The sequence below is a fragment of the Cyprinodon variegatus genome, unplaced genomic scaffold (assembly GCF_000732505.1).
Source record: "Cyprinodon variegatus isolate N-32 unplaced genomic scaffold, C_variegatus-1.0 Scaffold1353, whole genome shotgun sequence".
NCBI classification, from domain to species: domain Eukaryota; kingdom Metazoa; phylum Chordata; class Actinopteri; order Cyprinodontiformes; family Cyprinodontidae; genus Cyprinodon; species Cyprinodon variegatus.
Genome location: NW_015151806.1, coordinates 45,035 through 66,381, shown reverse-complemented (window position 1 = coordinate 66,381; position 21,347 = coordinate 45,035). Strand labels below are relative to the sequence as shown.

At 36.6% G+C, this 21,347-nt stretch overlaps 1 protein-coding gene across 1 annotated transcript in view; it reads right to left on the bottom strand.

The window, feature by feature from the left end:
* The window catches only part of arap2 (ArfGAP with RhoGAP domain, ankyrin repeat and PH domain 2), a gene marked incomplete at its 3' end in the record, with an annotated part of 133,956 nt that overhangs the window by 107,820 nt on the left and 4,789 nt on the right, over positions 1-21,347 (bottom strand). Inside the window, exons 2-3 of the mRNA XM_015402490.1 lie at positions 14,027-14,847; positions 6,873-6,946 (exon numbers count right to left, since the gene is read on the bottom strand). Of these exons, the coding sequence (XP_015257976.1) occupies positions 6,873-6,946; positions 14,027-14,784 (832 nt within the window). The remainder of the gene's footprint in view (positions 1-6,872; positions 6,947-14,026; positions 14,848-21,347) is intronic.

Here is a 21,347-nt window from a genome sequence, read left to right as displayed (position 1 = left end):
TAGACTGCACTCCAATACTGCAGCTTCTCTACGGACAAGCTTGGTGGGCAGATAGCAACCATCAATCACCTTCTATCAGCCGACCTTCAAGCTCATGGGTCTCTCCTAGAGACCCAACAGACATCACTGCACTCTATTGCTCTCTGCTCCCCTCTACTGTTTTTTTCTCTCTTGTGTCTGCCATGTGCCTTTGTTTTTCTCAGAGGCAACTTTATCTGCTTCTGACCAGACTTTGTTGAGCAGCAGTCTGAGCAACCTCTACGCCATCCCCATGCTCAGAGTTAGAAAGAAGAGGAGTTAAGTCAGAGAGACTAAGGTCACTTTGTAATTAACACTTCTTTTAGATGCATGCATGCCGGGAGAGGAGGTTAAAGAACTAGATAAACTATTCTTTTTAATCAAGCCATGGTTTGCTAAAAAAAAAAAAAACATCAGAAGTGTGAGAAAAGGTATTGAGTAAGGACATGTTACTGTTCAACATTTATTATGAATAACTGCACCCTAAACTGCTGTCACATTGATTGACATCTTGCTATCCTGAAATACTGAAAAGAATGGTTATCTGGTTTGTGGTAAAATGTGGATTAATTAAATGACAATTAAAGGTATAGTGCAGGATGCCCTTTTTACAGGTGGATCATGCTCGTCCCCATTTTCACTTACCGGTGGTGAGTCTGACATAGTGGAAAAAATAGCAAATCTTCTTTTGGAAAGTAAGCTTGTGTAAGCGATGCAAACAACAACTTTTAAACAGAGCGTGCATGAGGACAAAGGGCTCATGCACGCTCTTGCACACGTTTAATAGGTGTTTCCTCTCGGGAGCGGGTACAGGGTTGTGTATGTGCATCGTTTTTTTTAAGTGGAGAGGGCGGGTCTTTTCAAAAATTTGCGAAAATCCTCCAACTATACTCTTAACCCGTTTTGAATAGTAAAGGTACATTGGGATCAAGAGTTTAGAATTTTCCTGTTCAACTATATAAAGCTAGGCTTATACTGTGCACACTTACACAGTTTTTTTGCCCTTTTCGGGCCGACTTTCCAGTTGGTGAGAATTTTTTTTATTTCAGCCTGATCATGCATCGTGTATTGTACAGGAAGTAACGAGGGGCGATCAGCCTTTCAAGACCACCTCCCGATCAGGAATTGTGAGGTCGGCAGAAAATTAAATATGTTTGATTTTCAGCCGACCGTCATGGGCAAATCACTCAGTGGGCATGCACAAACAAGGATTCTTCTTCTTTTTCCTCTCAGATGAAAACACAAAAGCATGGCAGGAGTGAAACGGAGCTCTTTCTGTAAAACTGACAGGCTGTAGTAGCCATGTTTGCTAAGCCATGTCTTTGTCTAAATATGTCGCCTTTTCTTTTTAGGGCTTTCAGCACAAAATTGCACAAATTGCCATGGCAGCACACTTCACTCTATTGAGCTTCATACTCCTATTTTTTTGGCTTCATGATAGATGATTCAGAGCAGCTCCATCTCACTGCGGAGCTGAGTCCGACGTGGTTTTTTAGATGTACTGAACAGGTAGATCGAATCAGAGTGTCAGGCCACACAGTTTGAGAGCATACATTGTGAGCTGTGTACCGCTTGCAGTGTAGCCGCGATTGAAAAAAAATTGCACAGTGTATGCCCGGCTTGGGGTAGGGTAGGGTTATTGAGAAGCCAGTCTTGTTTTCAATCTGTCTCCATATTTAAAGGGTCCATTTGTAATTTTCCATGCCAGAGTAAAATTGATTTTAACCTATAGTAGAATCACTGCTGCTCTGCAATAAAAGAGCCAGTTTCCGAGTTTTTGGCATAGTTTCTTCTGATGTAAAAATATATATAATTTCACAAGAAAAATAAATGCCTATAAAAGCAAACAAAGGCATATGAAGACGTCCAGTTTCTTGATTAAGACATTAAAAATATATACTTTTTAAAATAATTAAATCAAAATGTAAAATATTTCGATATATATTGATTTCTATATTTGTAATGACTAGAAATGACTAAAGTGTCATTTCATTTTTCGTCGGATTGGATACGCATTTCCACCCTAGGGCGCAAAAATCGTTGCCTATTGACTCTCGTAAAAAGTTATACATGCGCAGTAGCAATACAAAGGTAAGGGAGAGCTCCCTGTCAGCTAACAGGTGTACTTGCTTACCACCTGCTGGTGATAAACAGGTCGAGTTGCAGGAGTTGGAGAGGCATTAGAGAGAGAGAGAGAGAGAGAGAGATTGCAGTTAGCCAAGCCTTGGTTTAGCTACAAGGCTTGGCTAACTGCATGCAACGAGGCTAACACTTATTCTGGTTTCCCTCCCTCCTTTTTCAAACGTCAGGATCTGGATCCAGCATGGATAAAAACAGCTAGGACTGATTTAAAGCACTTTTTGGAAGAGGCAAACAAGCATGAACAATCTGAGATTCACATGGAAAATAATACAGTGCACTTTTTATAGCTCTTTGTTAATTTGCGTAGTTGCTCTTAAATAAACATTCTCAGACAATATATAGTTTTTATATATAAAAAAAATATGTATAAAGCTGACTAATCAATTCCCCATTAATAAACTTGTACATAATTTTTTTTAGGTTTGTGACACACTATTCGAACATGTAAAACACAGATTTGCATTCACAAAGCCTCAGAAGGGCAAGATTTCTGTACAAAAAAAGTAAACCTTTACATGGAATTATATTTTGTTTTGATAATCTTTTTTTTTTGTTGGAATTCATATTAATATACTGGTGTGATAACTTAGTATAAATGTGGTTTTTGGTATACGTCTATTTTTAATTTATAGTGCCCCCTGGAGAAAACTCTAAACTCACTCAAATGTTCCACCCGAATTTTAAGATTTATTTAAATTCATGACACAGACAAATACCATTTACTTTCTTGTTAGATGATTTTAACACAAACCTATTAAATTACCTTGCATGATCCATATTCATTTGTATAATAAAGCTTATTTATTTGAAATACATGTATTTAGCATAAATAGGGTATCTACTCATAATCAATGAGTGTATTTATTCCAAATACATGAAGTTTATTGCTTGAATTGCATAAAGGTAACCTGATTATTAGGCAATGCAAACAAATAAACTTTATGTATTTGAAACAAAATACACAATTAATTTTGTTTAAACTTATATTATCAATTCAAAATACAAACCTGATAATTTTGCATTTAATAATTGCTGTAAATAGGCCATGTTAAAATTATTAATATGAATAATATAAAGTTTATTTAATAGTTTTGTGTTAAAATGATCTAAAAAAAAAAAGTAATTGGCAATCTTCTTAGGTAATAAAATGACATAATTATGTGAAATATTTCTGTGTAATACTGCCCTTAGTGATCAGACAATCAGTTCAAATCCGTGATGACATCAAACTCCTAATCATTTCTAAGCCTAACACTGGCAACTGACTGCTTAGAAAGGTTCAGCACAAAAATGCACAAAGGCACAAAGTCCAGATACAGCTGAATTTAATGGGAGTTTGATATTTATAATCTTGTTTTTAACAGTCTTTCACTGTTGCAGGTGAGAATAGATAAATGGTATGAAATGAACTTGACAGTGTGACTTCACAGAAAATCGGAAAAGCGAGTCTCGTTTTCCCTTGCATCTTACATGCTACAATTGATTAAAAAAATGGAAAAGCTCAGAAAAATACCTGACATAGAAGCACAGAAAGAAATAAATGCCATCTCCTTTTTTTGGTAAGTTTTTTTTTTTTTTTTACCTTTTTTTCTAAATCCTGAAAAGCTGGAGGTCTACTGCTGTGCCCTCAATTATATGTTAACTGTGAGGCCACTACCATTTAAAACATTAAAACAAACATACCTTAGATAATTTTTTAACAAAGTTGCCTTTAGCTGTAAATAGACTCAGACATTTTGGATTTTTAATGGGTTTTCAAGAACTTATGCTGGGTTAGGACCACCGCCGCAACTACCATTGAGGATAAGAGGTCATGTCCTTAATTTTGATATATAAACTCAAAAAATAAATTACACTGAAACTGAATGTAGGACGATGATCTAGGTCTCCCACAAAACTGCAAGGTGTTTTATTTGTGAAGAGCCAACTGTACCGCCGCTATCTAATAAAATTAAAAAAAGAAGCTCAAGGATCTCGGCTCGAGCATCTCTGCTCGAGGATCATGGTGTCAACACAGACTGTTGCCATGGTAACTGCTACATACCATTAGTGAGTCTGTCAGTCATGGCAGAGGAAGTGGAAGAGGAGCACATCAAGCTACAAATCTAGAGCTATGAAGGTTATTTTGTTTCAAAACTATTTGTGCAATGTAAGTGTGAATTTGAAGGGGTTTTTTTTGTAGAATTTAAAAATAAATGCACAAATACAATTTTTTTTTTTAACACCTGTTCAAATTTTAAGTACAAGTACACAAATTCTGTTCTACAAGTTGCACATCAAAAACCTCTTACATTCTCAGCTTTAGTCCAAATGGTCCAGAACTATTGTCCCAAAACTATTTGTGCATTGTAACTTTTGTGTTTTGTAACTGTAGAGGTTTTCTTTTTTTTTTTGATCCGTCACAATTACACCTCTTCAAATATTTGAGTACAAGTACACAAATTGTGTTCTGTGAGTTGCACATCAAAAATATCTTCCATTCAGTTTTGCTACAGTTGATCAAAAACAAATAGTGCAAAACAAATTCAAACATGTATTAAAATCTTCAAAAACAATCATTTTTTTCCTTTACACTAATACAAATCAATGAATACAACTGCACAAATCTGCTGCTGCGAGTCAGAATGTAACTTAGAATTAACTCATACTTACAATGCACAAACTTACTACAATACACAAATACTTTTGAAACAAAATAACGTTCATAGAGAACTCCTTAAGTTTTTGACTTGAGAAAAAAAAAAACGGTATTGTTTCAGCCCAGCGAGCCACTTAGACGCCAAAGCAACATCGAATCAAAGTTTATTTAACTCTGTCTATACCAGTCGTCAGTCGTTTCGAGCAGTTGACTGAAAATAAAATGTTTATTCAAATTTAGTCTCTCAGTAGTGGATGTTGAATTGTTTTGTATTTCTACTGGAAGGCAGAGCTCAATGCAGCAAGTTGGTACAGAGCACATCGAGCGGGACAGGAAATATTGTGCAGAAACAAAATAAAACATTTAATTTCAACAATAATAATTCAAGAGTCACTATAATAGTCCAACAAAAAGCCTCAGAATGCCCCATTTTAATTTTCTCTTGTAATGATGAGACTCCTGTATTTATTTTATATAATTGCTTAAATATACATATTTTATCTTGTTTGTTTAATATTTATATTTCACATTATTTATAGCTAATTTTACATGTAATACTTTGAGATTGCGCTGCTCTGAAATTTGCAAAACTAACTTCTGTTGAAATGACAAAACTTCTTGAAACATGATGTTGAAATGGCACATTTTTTTCCCGTTTCTATCATTTTAGTATTTGATTGTGTTGATATTCCTCACTAAAGGAAAAACAGAATAGGGAGGATAAGGCTGAGTCAAACCAAGCTCCTCTTTGGGCCAAGAAGCAGGAGGAGCAGTGAGGAGAGAGATACAGAGAGAGCAGGTACTAGAGAAGGAAGATATTGCATGTTTTAAAAGTCAAATGTTTATTGCAAGTATGTACAAGATTCTAATAGAAATATGTTCAAAAGCTTGCTTCCAAAACAAGAGGAACAGAGAAATGAGCTACCTAGCCTTTTCAAAATCACAACGTTGTTGCCTTTGCTCCTTAAGAATCTGAAAATTGGTAGATCAAAATAATGGAATTAAAAACATTTTCTGGGGAGCAGCAGAAGTGACTCTTGACCTCTGTATTTTTTGGGCCCTCCGTACAGCCCTGCTTAGGACCACTTATATCTATATATAAACTAAAAGATTAAATACCTGCAAACCTGTAGCAGAATATTTTAACTAGGAGCATCCATCTCTGATACAACACTGGTCTTCTTTCGTGCATCCTGAGCTTCATCATGGAATAAACTCTTCAAATGTGCTCCACAAGAATCATGTCAAACAAGGCCTTTCTTGCCTTGCTTCGATGTGAGTGGAAACATTTTTACTTGCAAGTCGAGACTCAAGCTCCCCATGTCCCTGCTGTGGGACCTCCTTGGATTCTTCGGCTCCTCCGTCTCTCTCAGCCTGTTTTGCATCCATCTCGTCCTCGTTTTTCCCAACCCACACTACTGTCTCGCCTTTTTGCCTTTTCTCACTGCCTGTTTTGCTCCATGTGGACAACAGTTGGCAAAGCGAGGCTTGCCAGAAGACTACAGTTATAATAAAAAGGTAGCAATAACAAGGAAGAAGAGGGGAAGAAAGGGTCAGAGGGCAAATTAGATGGAAAAAGGTATCAGTTTATTTAGAGATATCTTTAAATTGGGGGCATTTTAAAGACGTTTTGCTATTAAATCCTGCTTTAGAAAAGCATCATCTGCTCCTATGAGTCCAGAGCTTTACTGACTGGGGATTGCTGAATAAGCCGGATAAATTCAGCAAGGAAAAGACTCAAACACATATGTGCACTGGTTGTACGACAAGCCTGTGTTTAGTTGCAAAAGTTAAACAACTTCTTAAAAAAAACTTTGGAGAGCTGTGCGACAGGAATACATACTAAGGTCTCCCTCAGGAGGAAGATATGAGAGAGCATATGCCCGGTGAGATGAACGCTTGGAACCGGGGTGCCGGCTGCTCTTGCGACACGCAGCCTCCAAACACCCCCGCGCTCTCCCCTCATCTCTTTTCCCTGCTTTCATTCTGGCAAACAACAGCACCGCTGACTCCGTTGCTGTATGAAATATTCATAGCAGAGATAAAGGGGATATAGCCGAAAGTCTGTGTATACCTTTCTGTATGCCGTTTGCACCGGTGGGACGCTCTGAGCCGGTTAGGTGTTCAGGGCTGGTTGTTTGTGCGCTCCTGAGGAGGAAGCAGAATCAGTGGATTAGAACCAGCGGTGCAGCACGTGGGAAAAATAGTTAACACCTTGTAAGCATAAAGACCTTCAGAGCTATGGAAAAGTTTCCCAATTCCAAGGTCCAAATAAAGTACAGAGTGAAGGACATTCATTTATGAGTAATGCAGAAATATACTCCTGGGGCTCTGGTAGGAAGACTGAAAGCAAAAAAAAGGAACATTTCTTTTTCTACTTTAAAGTTTTTTTTTTAAGTATACAAAACATGCTTATTCCCTCAGAGATTTTTGCCTTTGTTGTCGCACTTAGGCCTAGTCAAAGTTTAGACCTAAATCCGACAAAGAAGATGGAGCATCCCCTTTAAACAGGCAGCCTTTTTGCAATTACTTTCCAATGTGGCTTAATTTAAAGAAGCATGAAGAAAAACACTTTCAAAGGGAGGAAATATAATGTAGTGCCATTTGCTAAAGGAAGCAGTAGCAAATCTATCAGTCATTTAGTTTAGTTATCTGCTGTACTTTTTATGACTTTTTTGCCTGCGTCAGTTAATAGTTCTTTCCAAGTATTTGTGATGCCGTGCGCTCCTTGGTTTTGCCAAAGTTCAAACTCATTCACAGAGCAAATGCAGTTTATAGTTACCATAAACTGTTAGTAGAGGCCATAAGGAGACTATCGCTGTATGATAACCATAATGTCAGGTATTTTTACATAATCCTACAGATGCAATTTGATGTAATTTCTAACAATTTTGTTTAAAAAAAAGGAATGCACCGTTTGTACAGAATATTATAGTAGTAGGTCATTATAGTTGTATCGTTGGCAAAAATTCCATCCCTTTTTGATCGCCTTTCTCTTTAATGTAAACCAGAAACAACAAGGTGATGTTGAATGACATTAGATCTTTTACAGACCTGTAGCTGATAGTGTCACTAAAGCCCCATTTACAGTAGCCTCTGAAATCAATCCGTGCCAAGTTCAGACCGAGCTTTGATTAGTTAACCGTGCCGGTTCCTTGCCTCCTATTGATGATCTACGGTACTACTGCTCTCTAGGATTGAAGGAGGGAATCAATCAAAATGATGGTACCGTATCATTCAGGAAGTAATGTTTGGTTATAATTGTGATATTTTGTTGTTTACCGAGAGTCAGGCAAAGAAGGAAGCCTTTGGTGAATTTTCTTGACAGAGTCCGCTTTTGGGAAGTGAATACAACAAAAGATAGTCTAATTAGGGAACAAGGACAAATGTTGAGGTTCATCACACTGCTAAGCAGACTCCTTGCTTAAAAATTATCTGGTATGGTAGGGAAGATAGTATTTTTATGGATGTCTGAGATGATGGGGTCTGCTCATGTGCTCTTTGTTATCTGAGAACCGAGCCTGAACTGAACTGCGCAAAGCCCTACTTTTGAACTAGGACTAGTTTAGCACGGTTCAGTTGTGTTTGGCACAGTCCATTGCAGTTTTGCATGCCATTTACACTCAAAAGTTATCTCGGTTACCTTGCTCTGACAGTTTCCAAAGGGTAGTGTAAATGGGGCATAAGATATAAAACCAGCATTACCTGATTATGAGTATTAATGTTTTTTGTTGTTTTGTTTCAAGATTCAAGAGGGCCTAAAGAGTTGACGCATACAAGTTACCTTAAATGATTCCTCAGGCCAAAACACAGTGCTTGACACTATCAATGCTACAAGCGAGGCTCCCCACTTGGAATACACATCTTCACTGGCCAGGTCATGTGACTTGTAAGAACGTATCGCTTAACGACCAGAGGCTCTTAAATAGCTGTGGAGCTAAGGCTTTTGCTAAACAATTATTTCACCTGTTCGACTACTTGTCACGGCTGAGGCAAAGTAAAGGTTAAAACCTTCTGAGGAGGCTAATAAGAGAAAACGTGAAAGGGAGTTGCACAAGGAAAAACAAGAGTGGATCATGGAACGGAGTTTGTTGATTGGTCCAGGATGAAAGAAGGAGCCGGGTGTAAAACCCATTCTCTTTTTTCAACTCTATTATTAGACTGGTAATAATTTTGCTCATTGTATACAGTCATATATCTTTCTTTTTTCAATGTTTAATAGAAGCAAATCTATTAGGAGTTACAGATCTAGTGCCTCTAGTGGTCAAACGTTACACGGTGTGCCTTTACAGGCTCCAAAGGCAGCAACAATACACAAACAAAACAAAAAAAACTACTGTATGTTTATATGCAAAACAAGGGATTATTGATTGACTTTAGGGCTCCAACTGTTGACTATTTTACAAATCGNCTAGTGGTCAAACGTTACACGGTGTGCCTTTACAGGCTCCAAAGGCAGCAACATTACACAAACAAAACAAAAAAAACTACTGTATGTTTATATGCAAAACAAGGGATTATTGATTGACTTTAGGGCTCCAACTGTTGACTATTTTACAAATCGCTTAATCCTTCTATTTTTTTTTTGATTATTAGATTACTAATCAGATAGCCAAAGGTTCATTAAAGATTTTTTACAATATCAAATAATATTTTCCACTTCCGGAGTTTTGGGTAGAGCATATTGACAGAACATTTTTTGGAAACTTACATGCAAAATGTTGATATATTTCACAATTTCGGTATAATTACTGCTCTAAGTGTGTTGTTCTGACATCTAAAGACATGTTTTAGAGTCTCTACACTCCAGTTAACTAATTAATTAATCTATTACTACATTAGTTTCATTAATTCATCATGATTAATCTGGTTAATTGTTTTGTCCCTTGTTGAGTTACACTAGGTTTAGACATAATGTTATGCATTTTGATTTAATTGCATGCAGGACTGCTTCCTGATGCATTCGTTTGAGCTGGCCTGAGAAGACGTCTTTTTCAACCAATAAAACTCTACTATTGTTGGCCGTACAAATATGTTCATCTCTGCACAAACACTCTCTACATCATCTCACTGCATCGTCAACTGCCCTGAAGCCACAATAACCACAGATATTTCTGCATGCGAGTTTGTAACTGACTTTTAAATGTGCTTAAAATACACACAAACATTTGCACTCAATCAAATTCAGGTTTGAAAAATCACAGGTGTCAAGAATGCAATTTCATATCCTCCACCAATCCATTTGTGGAGTTTGGTCACTCCAATATGATCTGCATACACAGAACAATGGTTTGCACTCGCTGTCCCAATGTGTTGTACATGCAAGTAGATTTGCCCTGTAAAGATCAGCTTGCAGTGTGTCAACATGTTTTAATACAAGTAAACCTTTTGAAGATCAGGTCCCATGTCTGGTGCATGTAATACATCTAATCCCCAAATAACACCAACCCAGCAGTGAAACATGGTGATGAAGGTATCAGGCTGTGGGGATATGATCCAGCAGTGGGGACTGGAAAACCCAAATCGAGGAAAAGGTAAATGGTACTAAATATTCTTGAACAAAACTTGCATCAGTCTGCCTGTGATTTGAGATGTACCCTCCACCCAGGAAGGACAATTCTGGTAGGATAACGACCTCAGCATGCTGCTATAACAAGTGTTTAAGTGGAGACAATCAAATGCATTTGGAAAAGTCCACTTATAATCTGTGATTACACTTGAGGATGGCTGTTCACAAGTAAAAACATCCAACAGAAGAAGCTGTAGCAGGTTTGAACTGGAGATGGAGGAAAAGTCACAGCAGCAAGAACTGACAAGCTAATAAAGACTCATTCAAACAACTTGCAGCTGTAATTGATGCAAAAGCTTGCTCTAAAATATACAGACTCTATGGAGGATGAAGAGTGATGCATGCTAAAGTTTTCCATTTGTTTTACAACAAATAAGTTAAGACATCTTCAAAGTTGTAAGAATTTTAAAACTTAACATAATGCTATCGGGAATGCATACTTTTGCAGGCCAGTGTAGTGTATATATGGTGTACAAATTGGGATTTTCTTGTTTCATCTATTGCACTGAACACTCTAAAACACCTTATTCATTTCAAATATTAGGATATCAGATATCACTAAAAATAATGTATGATTATCAAAACACTGCAAAACCTAAAAAAACATGACTGCTTTTCAAAGTAAGGGTTTAAAAACAGAAACGACATTTAAATGTCCTAGCTATGATTAGCTTTGTTTAAAACTTCTAGCCTGAAGTGTGTCCTATTCTATTAACTGTTTTTAGTTTGGTATTAGGTGTTTTTTTTGTTTTGTTGTTGTTTACTTGTTTTTTGTGTAGTACTCTTATGAACATTAAGATTTAAAAAGTGAACTGAGGCCTCTTAACTGAGCAGCGAGACAGTTGCTTTTAAGTGGTCAGCAGCAGGAACAGTCAGTGTGGTTTCACTCTGCACACAGAGCTGTTTTAAACTGCTTAAATGAACGGCTAAACTACTTTTAACTAGGCCTGGGACCATGGGTCAGTATCAGATTTTCATGAGATGATTAGCCTGGAAAATTACCAAATTTAAAGTTTTTAAGACATTTACAAAAAATTATAATGCAAGAAAGCACAACATGACAAAATTCCCTTATATTTTAGAACAAAAAGGCATCAGCTTCTCTACCTGCTGCTAAAATAACAATAAATGTACCTATTATAATAGTGTCTTTTAAATACTGCCTCTTTGATTTTCCTTAAACAGATCAAAGCAAAGCAAACACAGATGAGGTGTAGCATGACAGATTTTGCTCAACATTAAATCCTTTTGATTCATCTGACTTTTAACGTGGCTAACACAAGGGTTACAAGACTATGCAGCTAATTTTGGTAGGGCTGCTCCCTCAGGTATCAGTTGGCATTGGAGATATGGACTTTAAATTTTTTCCCTAAATTATACGGTACTGATTGCAGTAAGATAGAAAGATAGAAAAAACAATTCTTACTTGTTTGGAACCTCAATCTAACTAATGATAATTACTTTAGCCTAAAATACACCATTTTCCTAATAATGGAAGCTTTGGTACATGAACTATGCTACAAGATGGTATACACTTTTTCATTCAATTGTAACTTTCATGGTTAGACTCACATGGAGCCAGTATTGTAAAAGGAGGACATAGAACAGTCCAACCCATGCCATGTTTTGGGGTTCTGTACACATCAAAAAAGGGATTAGTATTAGACAGTATCCTCACGGTATCTAAAATTCTTATAATGAATTAATGAATGAAAAACTGACTAACAGATATCATGTAGTCTACAGCTCAACAGGCCTGTACCTTAAAACTGTAACTTAAACAGAATTACCATAGTATATGTAAAGTGTGGAATTTCTTTGAGTACATTACTGGTTGTTTTTTTCACAACCATAGTACACAACTTGGCCTCGGCAGATGGCCGCTCACACTTAGCCTGGTTCTGCTGGAGTTTTCTTGCTGTTAAAAGGGAGTTTTTCCTCTTCACTGTCGCTACAAGCATGCTTAGTGTGAGGGATTGCATTCGAGTCAATGAGTCGAAGCAATCAACTGGTTTTCCTTAAATAGAAAACTTTGCATCAATTTGACTGTGTGATCTGGTGAACTGTAAAGTGCCTTGAGATGATGTGTTGTGAATTGGCGCTATATAAATAAACTGAATCGAACTTTACAGTTACAGGTACCCTTTAAAAATAAGCGACATGTTATATTGATGTTATGTTATACATGAACATAATTGACATCCCATTCTTAGTCACTTATCAGATCATAAAATGGAGATACATGATCAAACACTCCAGGGAATGTGCCAACACTGCTGTAGAGTCTAATGATAGCATGCTACACCACTTAAATCTAAATACTGGTCATGTATTAGCTATGTATCGCTTGAAAGCAGCTGCTTGGACATGGAGACACATTTCATAAAGCTCACTAAACACTGTTATTAAGCCTATCCAAAGTCTGTTTCTGCATCCCTCTTTCCATCAGTTTACATGACTAACCCCTTAATCAGTGTAACACAGTCGTTCCCAATCGCTTCAGTTTAATTATAACACCAATGGCATTTATGAGGAACTATTCAGGAGGATCAAGGAACTTTTACAATTAAACTTGTTGCAAAGGTAGCATCATGTCACAGTACCATGGTGGAATTCACTGAACTCCTGAGAGTGACCAATTCTTTCACAATTGTTTGTGTGAGAAGTTTGCAGGCCTGGATTTCATAAAGCTATAGCCATGGAAGTGCTTGGTTCCCTGATTTCAATTATGTAAGCAGATATTTTTGAAAATACAGTGTACCCTCCGACTGGTATAAACTCAATAAATAATGCTAATGGCACTGCTTTCTGTCCAGAAACACTCATTTGCCAATGAATTTTTATTTTTTTTTAATAAGTGGAGTGCCTCAAATGGGCTTATAGAGCCCTATAGAGGGTTTCTTATAATGGTAGTAATATTAGGCAGGACTGTGTATATATTATACACTCCAGCCTCATCTTATACTGCTATGCAGATGATAATCAACTTATTAAAGTCACAGCTATAATGAACTTGTAGACCCTACTGTTTAAACATGTACTCTGATATACTCAAAAATACTTTTTATGATTTTTCTGAGAAGTGTGACTTGTATAAAAATAGTGATATATTTTAAGTAGAGCTCGATTGAATTATCGGACCAATTTTAGCGTCTGGTTCATCAATCGACATTGGTCAAAGTCTTATATGCAGTATTATGGCGAACACATTAGCATTTTAGCCCTGTGTAAGTTTGAGTTCTTTGTGAAATAAGATTATCATATCATGTCCCACCTACTTTTCATACTGACATGCAGGCTGTACTGGGGCTCATAAATTCAAAAGGTAATATTTTCATTGAACCAAATTTTAAAAGGTTCCAACTTATGTATTAAATTCTAATCCTATTTGGATGTTTTAAAAGCTGCAGCATTGCTCCCTAAATCTAGTTTAGTCCCTTTATTGTCAGTTTATCATAAATATGTGAGCTTTACATTTCTGAGGTGTGAATGAATCTGAAACCAGAAACAAAGCCGGCAATAAAAAATATTGGCCTTCAAAATCCCATATCAGTCAGGCTCAAATATCAATTCCATAGAAAGAGGAAAACCCATCTCAACCTGATAAAAAAATGAAAACACCAAAAAACAAAACTTAAGCATTTTATATAAAGTAGTACCTTTCCATTGGTGGCATAGCAGTTTCACTTGGGATCTCAGGAACAGGCCGGTGTCTTAATCTGTAGGAGCGGGTCGGTCGAGGTTCTGCTGGATGTGTCTCATAAATTGAGTTTTCAACCATTTCTCCATCAAAATCGAATTGATCCTCAGGCCGCACTGACAGTAGGTTATCAGTAGCAAAGTTGGAATGACATTGCTCTCCTAAAGGGACCTCCCAATCAGAGGGTATTTCAGAGTTGAGAAGAGATTCACTACTGCTACTTGAAAGCTTGGAGATGGAAACACAGGTACTTGAGTATAGAGATGACTGTGTAAGTGGGAGGTTACGTGGAGCAGGTACAGGTGGAACAACATTTTGGCGGTCTGGAATGGTATCTTGAGCTTCCATATTATACTCCATATTCTCCTTTGGTTGGTTGTGCTGGCAGGACTCTGCCTTTCCTCTATCCTTTAAGAAAACATGTCTTGGGTAGAGCCGTGGCTTCCTTTCATCTCCAACACTCTCCTGAATTTCCTGCTCGCTTTTTACTGTCTTTCCATCCTCGTTCTGTAATCCTAGTGCCTCCAAACTTCGAAGGATGCGTTTCCGGTGGCCGGTTGGGAGAACTTGAATTTCAATAAGTCGCTCATCTGTGAGTCCTCTGCAGTCTTCCACAACCTGATATCCAGACTCTTGGAAAATGGAGATGTACTGCGATAAGCGGAGGGCTAGCAACCACTCCTCAATTTCGTATCTGGGCTCCGGAGACTCCGACATGGTGCTCTAGTCTCACGTCTGAAGTTCTAGTTAGATGCTAAGAACAAGAAGTCCATCCTTACACTGTGGAGACAGACAAAAAAAAACTTTCATTAATGGTGAATGCAATTTTTTTTCCCCAATTACACTTTATAAACATCTTTAATTGAAATAAAGGTGTAGTTCTAAAACTAAATAACAAATGACATTTTGAAATTCAAGGAAAGTTCTCCATATGCAAATTAAAAAGAGGTGCTTGTTCTTTCAATATGAGCATGATTGCAAAAGCCCTTACTGTGGGAAGTTTAATCTAAATAGAGCTAAAAACATCTGAAAAAAAATCAACGGTGTAATTTCTTGCAATGTTTAATCAGCTGCTGACAGGAACCAAGAGGTTTTCTGCTTGACCATCTTGGCCAGTAAAAGCCCAAAACACTCCTAAAAAAGGAACCAAAAGGAACCAACTATGCTAGTTACTTCTGCCAAAAAGTAACTGATGTAGTGTTACCCAGATGAAAAACACCCTAAATTTTCTATTTAAAAAAAAAAGGCTCTCCCAGTAGGCCATTATGTATTCTACTACATTAAAATATGAAGCTGTCATGTGACTTTGTGCAGCCGGAAACCGGAGTGGATTACGAGGACTGCTGAGAGACAGATGTAAACCTTTGGTTATTATATAATGAACAGAACTGGTAAGCTGCACTATCATTAGATTAAGTTATATTTAGTACAGTGAGTGAGCCTAGCGTCTTCATTTGTTTGCATGGAATGATTAGCTTGTTTCGGCATGCTCATTTCTTTTGGATTTAATGATTATGTAAACCACAGTCACTGTGTATATATTTATTCTTTTATTGATTTGTGCAGTATGATTAATTAACATACATTCAGTGTAGTTTATAGAGCAGCCAAATATGTTACTGCAGCTACAGTCCACTTTCTGGATGCATTTATACTGGAGTTGTGAAAATATTTCAAATAGCGGTAATTATAGAATCCAATAACATTGAACATATATGTTGTAGATTATTTATACTATAGAATTTGGAATGGATATTGTCATTTATAATATTGTTTATTTGATTATTGTGCACACCAAATATGTACTTTGTCCTGTCCTTTTTATATAGGCCAGGTTTGGATGTAGATTTAGGAACAATAAGTTGACTAGTTGCCCAAAGGGGTACACAAGTCAAAAACGTTTGGGAAACACTGGTCTAGGCTACTAGACTACCAACTCAAAGAATTTTCCCCAGACCTCAATCAGATTGAATTCACTTTTGGTTGGCCAGGTAGATGTAGCTTCCATGAGCAGCAAATTAAGTTGCACCTGAATGTGAGTCTACACATCATCATTCACAGGAACATGCTAAGTAGTAGAAAATTACCACTGGAACTTAAAAGTTTATTGGATGAAATAGTTAGTTATTAACCACATCGAAGCACATGGCCTTAACTCATATCTGTTAAAATAGCTTTATGAGGAAATGGATGCTGAGCACAGAAGACTTCTTTTGTACACAGAAATAAGAGTTCTCCCCTGGGAGATTTTTAACATCCTGAAACACAATAAACCACAAACCTAATAAATAAATATAAGATTTAATGCAATAATCCCACAAACATACAACATTTCCCACATATGCAATAGCAGTGCCAAATATGAATGTAATAAGCTGCACAGTTAGAGGACGTACAGTTATTACAACTGTAATAATTATTATGTTTGCAGAGATTTATTATGTTTGTTTTAAAGTATATAACTTCCCACAAATCTAATAAGTGGCTTTGAGTGTTTGTTGATTGCTGTTGCCTACTAATTGCTGGGCAGCCAAAGCACCGTTTATATCTGCGGAAACTTTTTACTCAAAGTTTTTCGCAGACAGGTTTTCTAATGATTCTCATAGATTAATAAAGTAATTTTATTTTCTTTTTATTACATTTATAGTTGATTACATTTGTGGGCATTGCAAGATTGATGGCCAGAGTGTTTGAAATATGAGACCTACAGAGATTTCTCTTAGAAAAAAAGTGGCTATAGGTCACATTGACGAGGAATGTGTCAAAAAAGTTGCTTACTATTAGATATACTGTGAGCAGTGTATTTGCATGCTGCAGCTGTGTTAGATGCATGCTGGTCTGTGTATTTCTGTTTCTCTATATGGACATGCTTTGATCTTGGGGACAAAATAAGGAAATGCAATCTAGGACTTTAAGAAGACACTTGTAACCTAACCAGGTGAGAATTTAGTATATAAGGGTGTGAAAACCAAGTTAGGGGGTCTATTTCCTTCGATTGATGGAGGAGGACCAAGCTTGAGGTATAAGAATTGTTTCTTTGTATGATTTCTGTTATACTTAATTAGAATAAATTCTGTTTAACCTTAAAATGCTTTCTTCCTTTTTGCATTTCACGGAGATTACTCCCCATTTGAATAAAGGACTGGATCAAACACTTCTATGACATATTAAACCCTAACACTTAATGAACTAATTCTGTAATTATAAATGACAACTGTCTTATACAAAAGTGTATTCGACATGTTTCAAACATTAGCTGGGATTTTGGAAGAGAACCGGAGCCTTGGTTCTCTTGGCTAGTGCTCAATCACCTTTCTTTGCTTTTAAATGAGTTGAAGGGCTAATCCCCAACCGCAAAATACCAAAGAAAAGCAAACCATTAGGCAACAAACCAGGAGAATGTCTATGGAAGATCAACTGCTGGCATTATTTGAAGTATGTTGGAAACAACAAGTCTGCCAGTGTTCTGGATTAAAGTCATGATGGAAAAACTGAGATTTCCACAACAGCACTGAAAACCCTGTTGCCATTTCCAACATCCAATCCGTGTGAAGCAGGGGTTTTTTTTGCTAAACAAAATTAGAAAGCAGACCTGACATAAGCAGCACATTTCAGTGTCATTGTCTCCCGTTATCTCTACAGTAGATGAGACCGTGTTGTTTCAGAGACAGTATAATGTTTGCATGAAGTTAGGGCAACACTGCTAATAGAGTTGCACACACTGTGAATTTATCTTTAATATATTTAGAAAATACTTTAAAAAAGAAATAAAATAAAATGTGTTATATAATATTTTATTTTTATTTTTTTTTGCATTTTTCTACCATGCCTTAATGATTGATCAGTGAAAATATTTTCTGGTGCAAAATAGATCGGAAAGTGATGCTACATCACTAAAGTCCAGTACAAAATCACTCTTTACTCTGGGTAGTGTAGGCAGAGGCCTACACTTTGGCCTTTTAACTCTGATAGCCAAGCTGAGTAAGACTGGCAGGGCTGATCTCATTTTAAAGGTTAGAGGCTATGTTAAATAGAGTAACCAGAATTTATTTTGGTTGTTTTTTGCCAGTAATGCAGAACTATTCTCTCACGACCACCATGTATGACCAGTCAAACCTTTACATAGAAAACAATAAACGTCTTTGTCGTTGCATTTCCACTAAGGCTTGTTTGGGCAAACAATTCCATTGCAACATCTCTTTTTTTTTTAACACAGTAAAAAATAATCTATGTGTCAAGGTTGGCTTCACACTAAGTTGTGACTTGACGTAGACATAACAAGAAACACATTGAAACATCACTGGATCGACCACAAATGAGTGTGTCATAAACCAGGGTTCTGCTACCTGTGGCACCAGAGCTGCAAGGGGCTCTTTAGACCCCAACAACAGCTCTTAATCATGGCTAAAAATGATTAAAAACAAAGTATCGGTTTTGAGTACACTGAAATAATAACTGCCAGTTTTAGTCTTTAAAATGAAACTGATTTCAACAATAAATTGACGTAAAAAAAAAGTTTTAAGATCTATGTGGTTTAGTTGCCCATATTTTTCAGATAAACATCTACAAAATCAATGTTTCCTCTTTAAACAAAAGATGTAGGTTTTACTTTATTCTAAACCCTAAAAATACAAATGAAATGTTGGTTCTAAGCTGAAAATACTTTTCCTATAGTAAATATTCAACAAAAATTAGTTATCTTTAATCAAAAGGTCTTGTGTGACTCTTATTGACTCTTATTATTCAGCACTTTTACTCTGCATTCAGGCCAAAATGGCTCCATCAGGCAGTAAGCTGCCGGCTTGTTGCTGTTTGTTCTTATGTTTATTTTCTTCTGTATGATGCTTTCATATTTTCATGTTATTTTCAGTATTATGCAACCCTGACAAATAAAGCCAAGTCATAGCACTATACAGTTGGCAAACCAGACCTAAATTTACAACACTTCTGAAGGAGGTAGCAGGAAACGGCAACAGCTCTGATGAAACAGCAGCAAGTATCAAAACTTAAACTTCATCACAATAAAAAAAGCAAGTTTTTTTCCCTTTAAGTATTAATCCTAACCCCTGAAAACATAAAAAAAACTCCACCCTGAAAATGCAGCTGAAGTTTTCTTTCTCTCTCACCATCAAGCTATTACTCACAAAAACTTGAAACCTAAAAGAAGATGCAAAAACATCAGCTTCACTATGTGTCTACTTCTCTTTTAGGTTAGTGAGCTGCTGCTTGCTGGGGACCCTGAAGTGCTACTTCTGCTTTCAAGAGCAATTTAGGCGGTATAAGGACGTCTCAAACAGTGAGCTGAAACTGGCTTTCAGTTGTTTTTTTCTTAATAGCAAATACATACATACATTTATTTTCCTAAATCAGTTATATATCAACACGGATGTAGGTTCAAAGGAGGTAGAGTGAATACAGGAGATAATTAGAGGGACTTAACTCTGCAGAAAGTTAGGTCCAGCATAGTACTGTGACTGTGTTAACAGCGAGGGACACAGATGTGTAAGTATTGCCTTCTCACAGTACTTACACATCCACCTACACACAGCAAGCCATAATAAACCACAAACAATAATAAGATCAGGCATATTTTTGATATGCGGCTACACAGCCTTGCAATCACACCCACAGATCAAGTGCACAGAGAGAGAGAAAAAAGGAGAACTCCTTAAGCGAGGTTTGCACACGACTCGTGGCTATGAAGACATATTTAGCAGAGAGAAAAGGAGCAATTTACACCTACCCAACAGCTTATTAAAGAAATGTGAGGCTACTTCCAGAAAACATGCTAATGTCCTTCAAAAAAAGTATTTGCCCCTTTACAGTTTATTTTCCTTCTTTACTTTTTTGCTAGACTCTAATATTTTAGAACACCAATTCATTTAAAACCAGACAAAGATAACTCCAGTAAATACAAAAGGGATATTCAAATGATGATTTAAGTTATATAGAAAAATAAATCTACTTAAACCAGGCAGTTCCTAAGGGTAATTGCCCTATAAGCCAGCGTTTGATTACTTTGGAAAATTGAAATTTGAGCATGATTTGTGTTTAAATGAAATGTTTTAGATGACCAACAACCTGTTTATGTTCACACCACAGTATCTTAGTTGAATTTAAGGCCAGAGTTTGAGTAGGCCAACAAATGCATAATATGTTGTGTTTGGTCAGCAGTTTGGTCTTGAGACTCTCCCAAGAATGCTTTTTATGTGCAGTTTTTAGTTGTTGTTGTTTTTTTTTTCCAATATGGATAGATTGCCAACATTAGGACTGTAATGCTGAATTTATTGCACCAAACATCTCGGGTCTGGGCCTTTGAATTTAAGCAATACGTTTAAAGAACAAATAGAACTCAAGTGTAATTCTCACATTGAGCTCAAAACTTGCAAAAGCAATAAAAACAAAGCAGAGTTTGAGGACTGGAATGAATGAGGAGCTGAAATAGGTACGTAGATTTAACTTTACAATACCTAATGATTCAACAATCGACATCAAGCCAAAACTAAAATTAACAGTTAAAATGAGTTTAAGTCCAAAACCAGCTACCTGCTACATTAATTTTGTCCAATATGCCACTGTGGGCTGTACAGCGTGCTCAAACTTGAGATATTCTATTCTAGAAAAAGTTTTAGCAGGCAGGGAGATTTCTCTGGTACCATTTAAAGTCTGTATATATTATTTATCAAAACACTGAAAAATATTTGAAATGTTTTTATAACATCAAATGTCAGCAGACTCCCTGAGAAAATCATTAACAATAATACCAATTATTTGCAAGCAGGCCTGTCATGAAAGCAGTTATACAGCACATTTCAGTGGAAAGACTATTTTTTTCAGTACAGAGGCAACATAAATACTTCAAGAATAAAGCTGCTTTATTAAAATAAGAGGATTATAGTTAAAAGATAAAATGTTTTTTTTTTTAAATCATCCCTTTTTAATCTTGATTTAAAGTGACCATGTATTTTAGTGCTATTTTAGCTTTCTGTGAGTTTATTTCACCTTTGTGGAGCATAAGAACTAAACACTTCTCCATTTTTGTTTCTGGTAGGTATGCAAAGTAGATTAGAGCCAGAATATCTGAGAGGTCTGGGTTGATACAGTACACTGACAGCAAGTCTATTATGTATTTAGGAGCTTAGCCATTCAGTGATCTTTGGCCTAACAGAAGTATTGTATAGTTGGGGAGCCAGTGTGATTTTAGCATTGAAAAGATGTGCTCCGTTTCCTTTGTTTGGTGAGGATGCAGGCTGCAGCTTTCTAGATCAACTGCAGCTGGC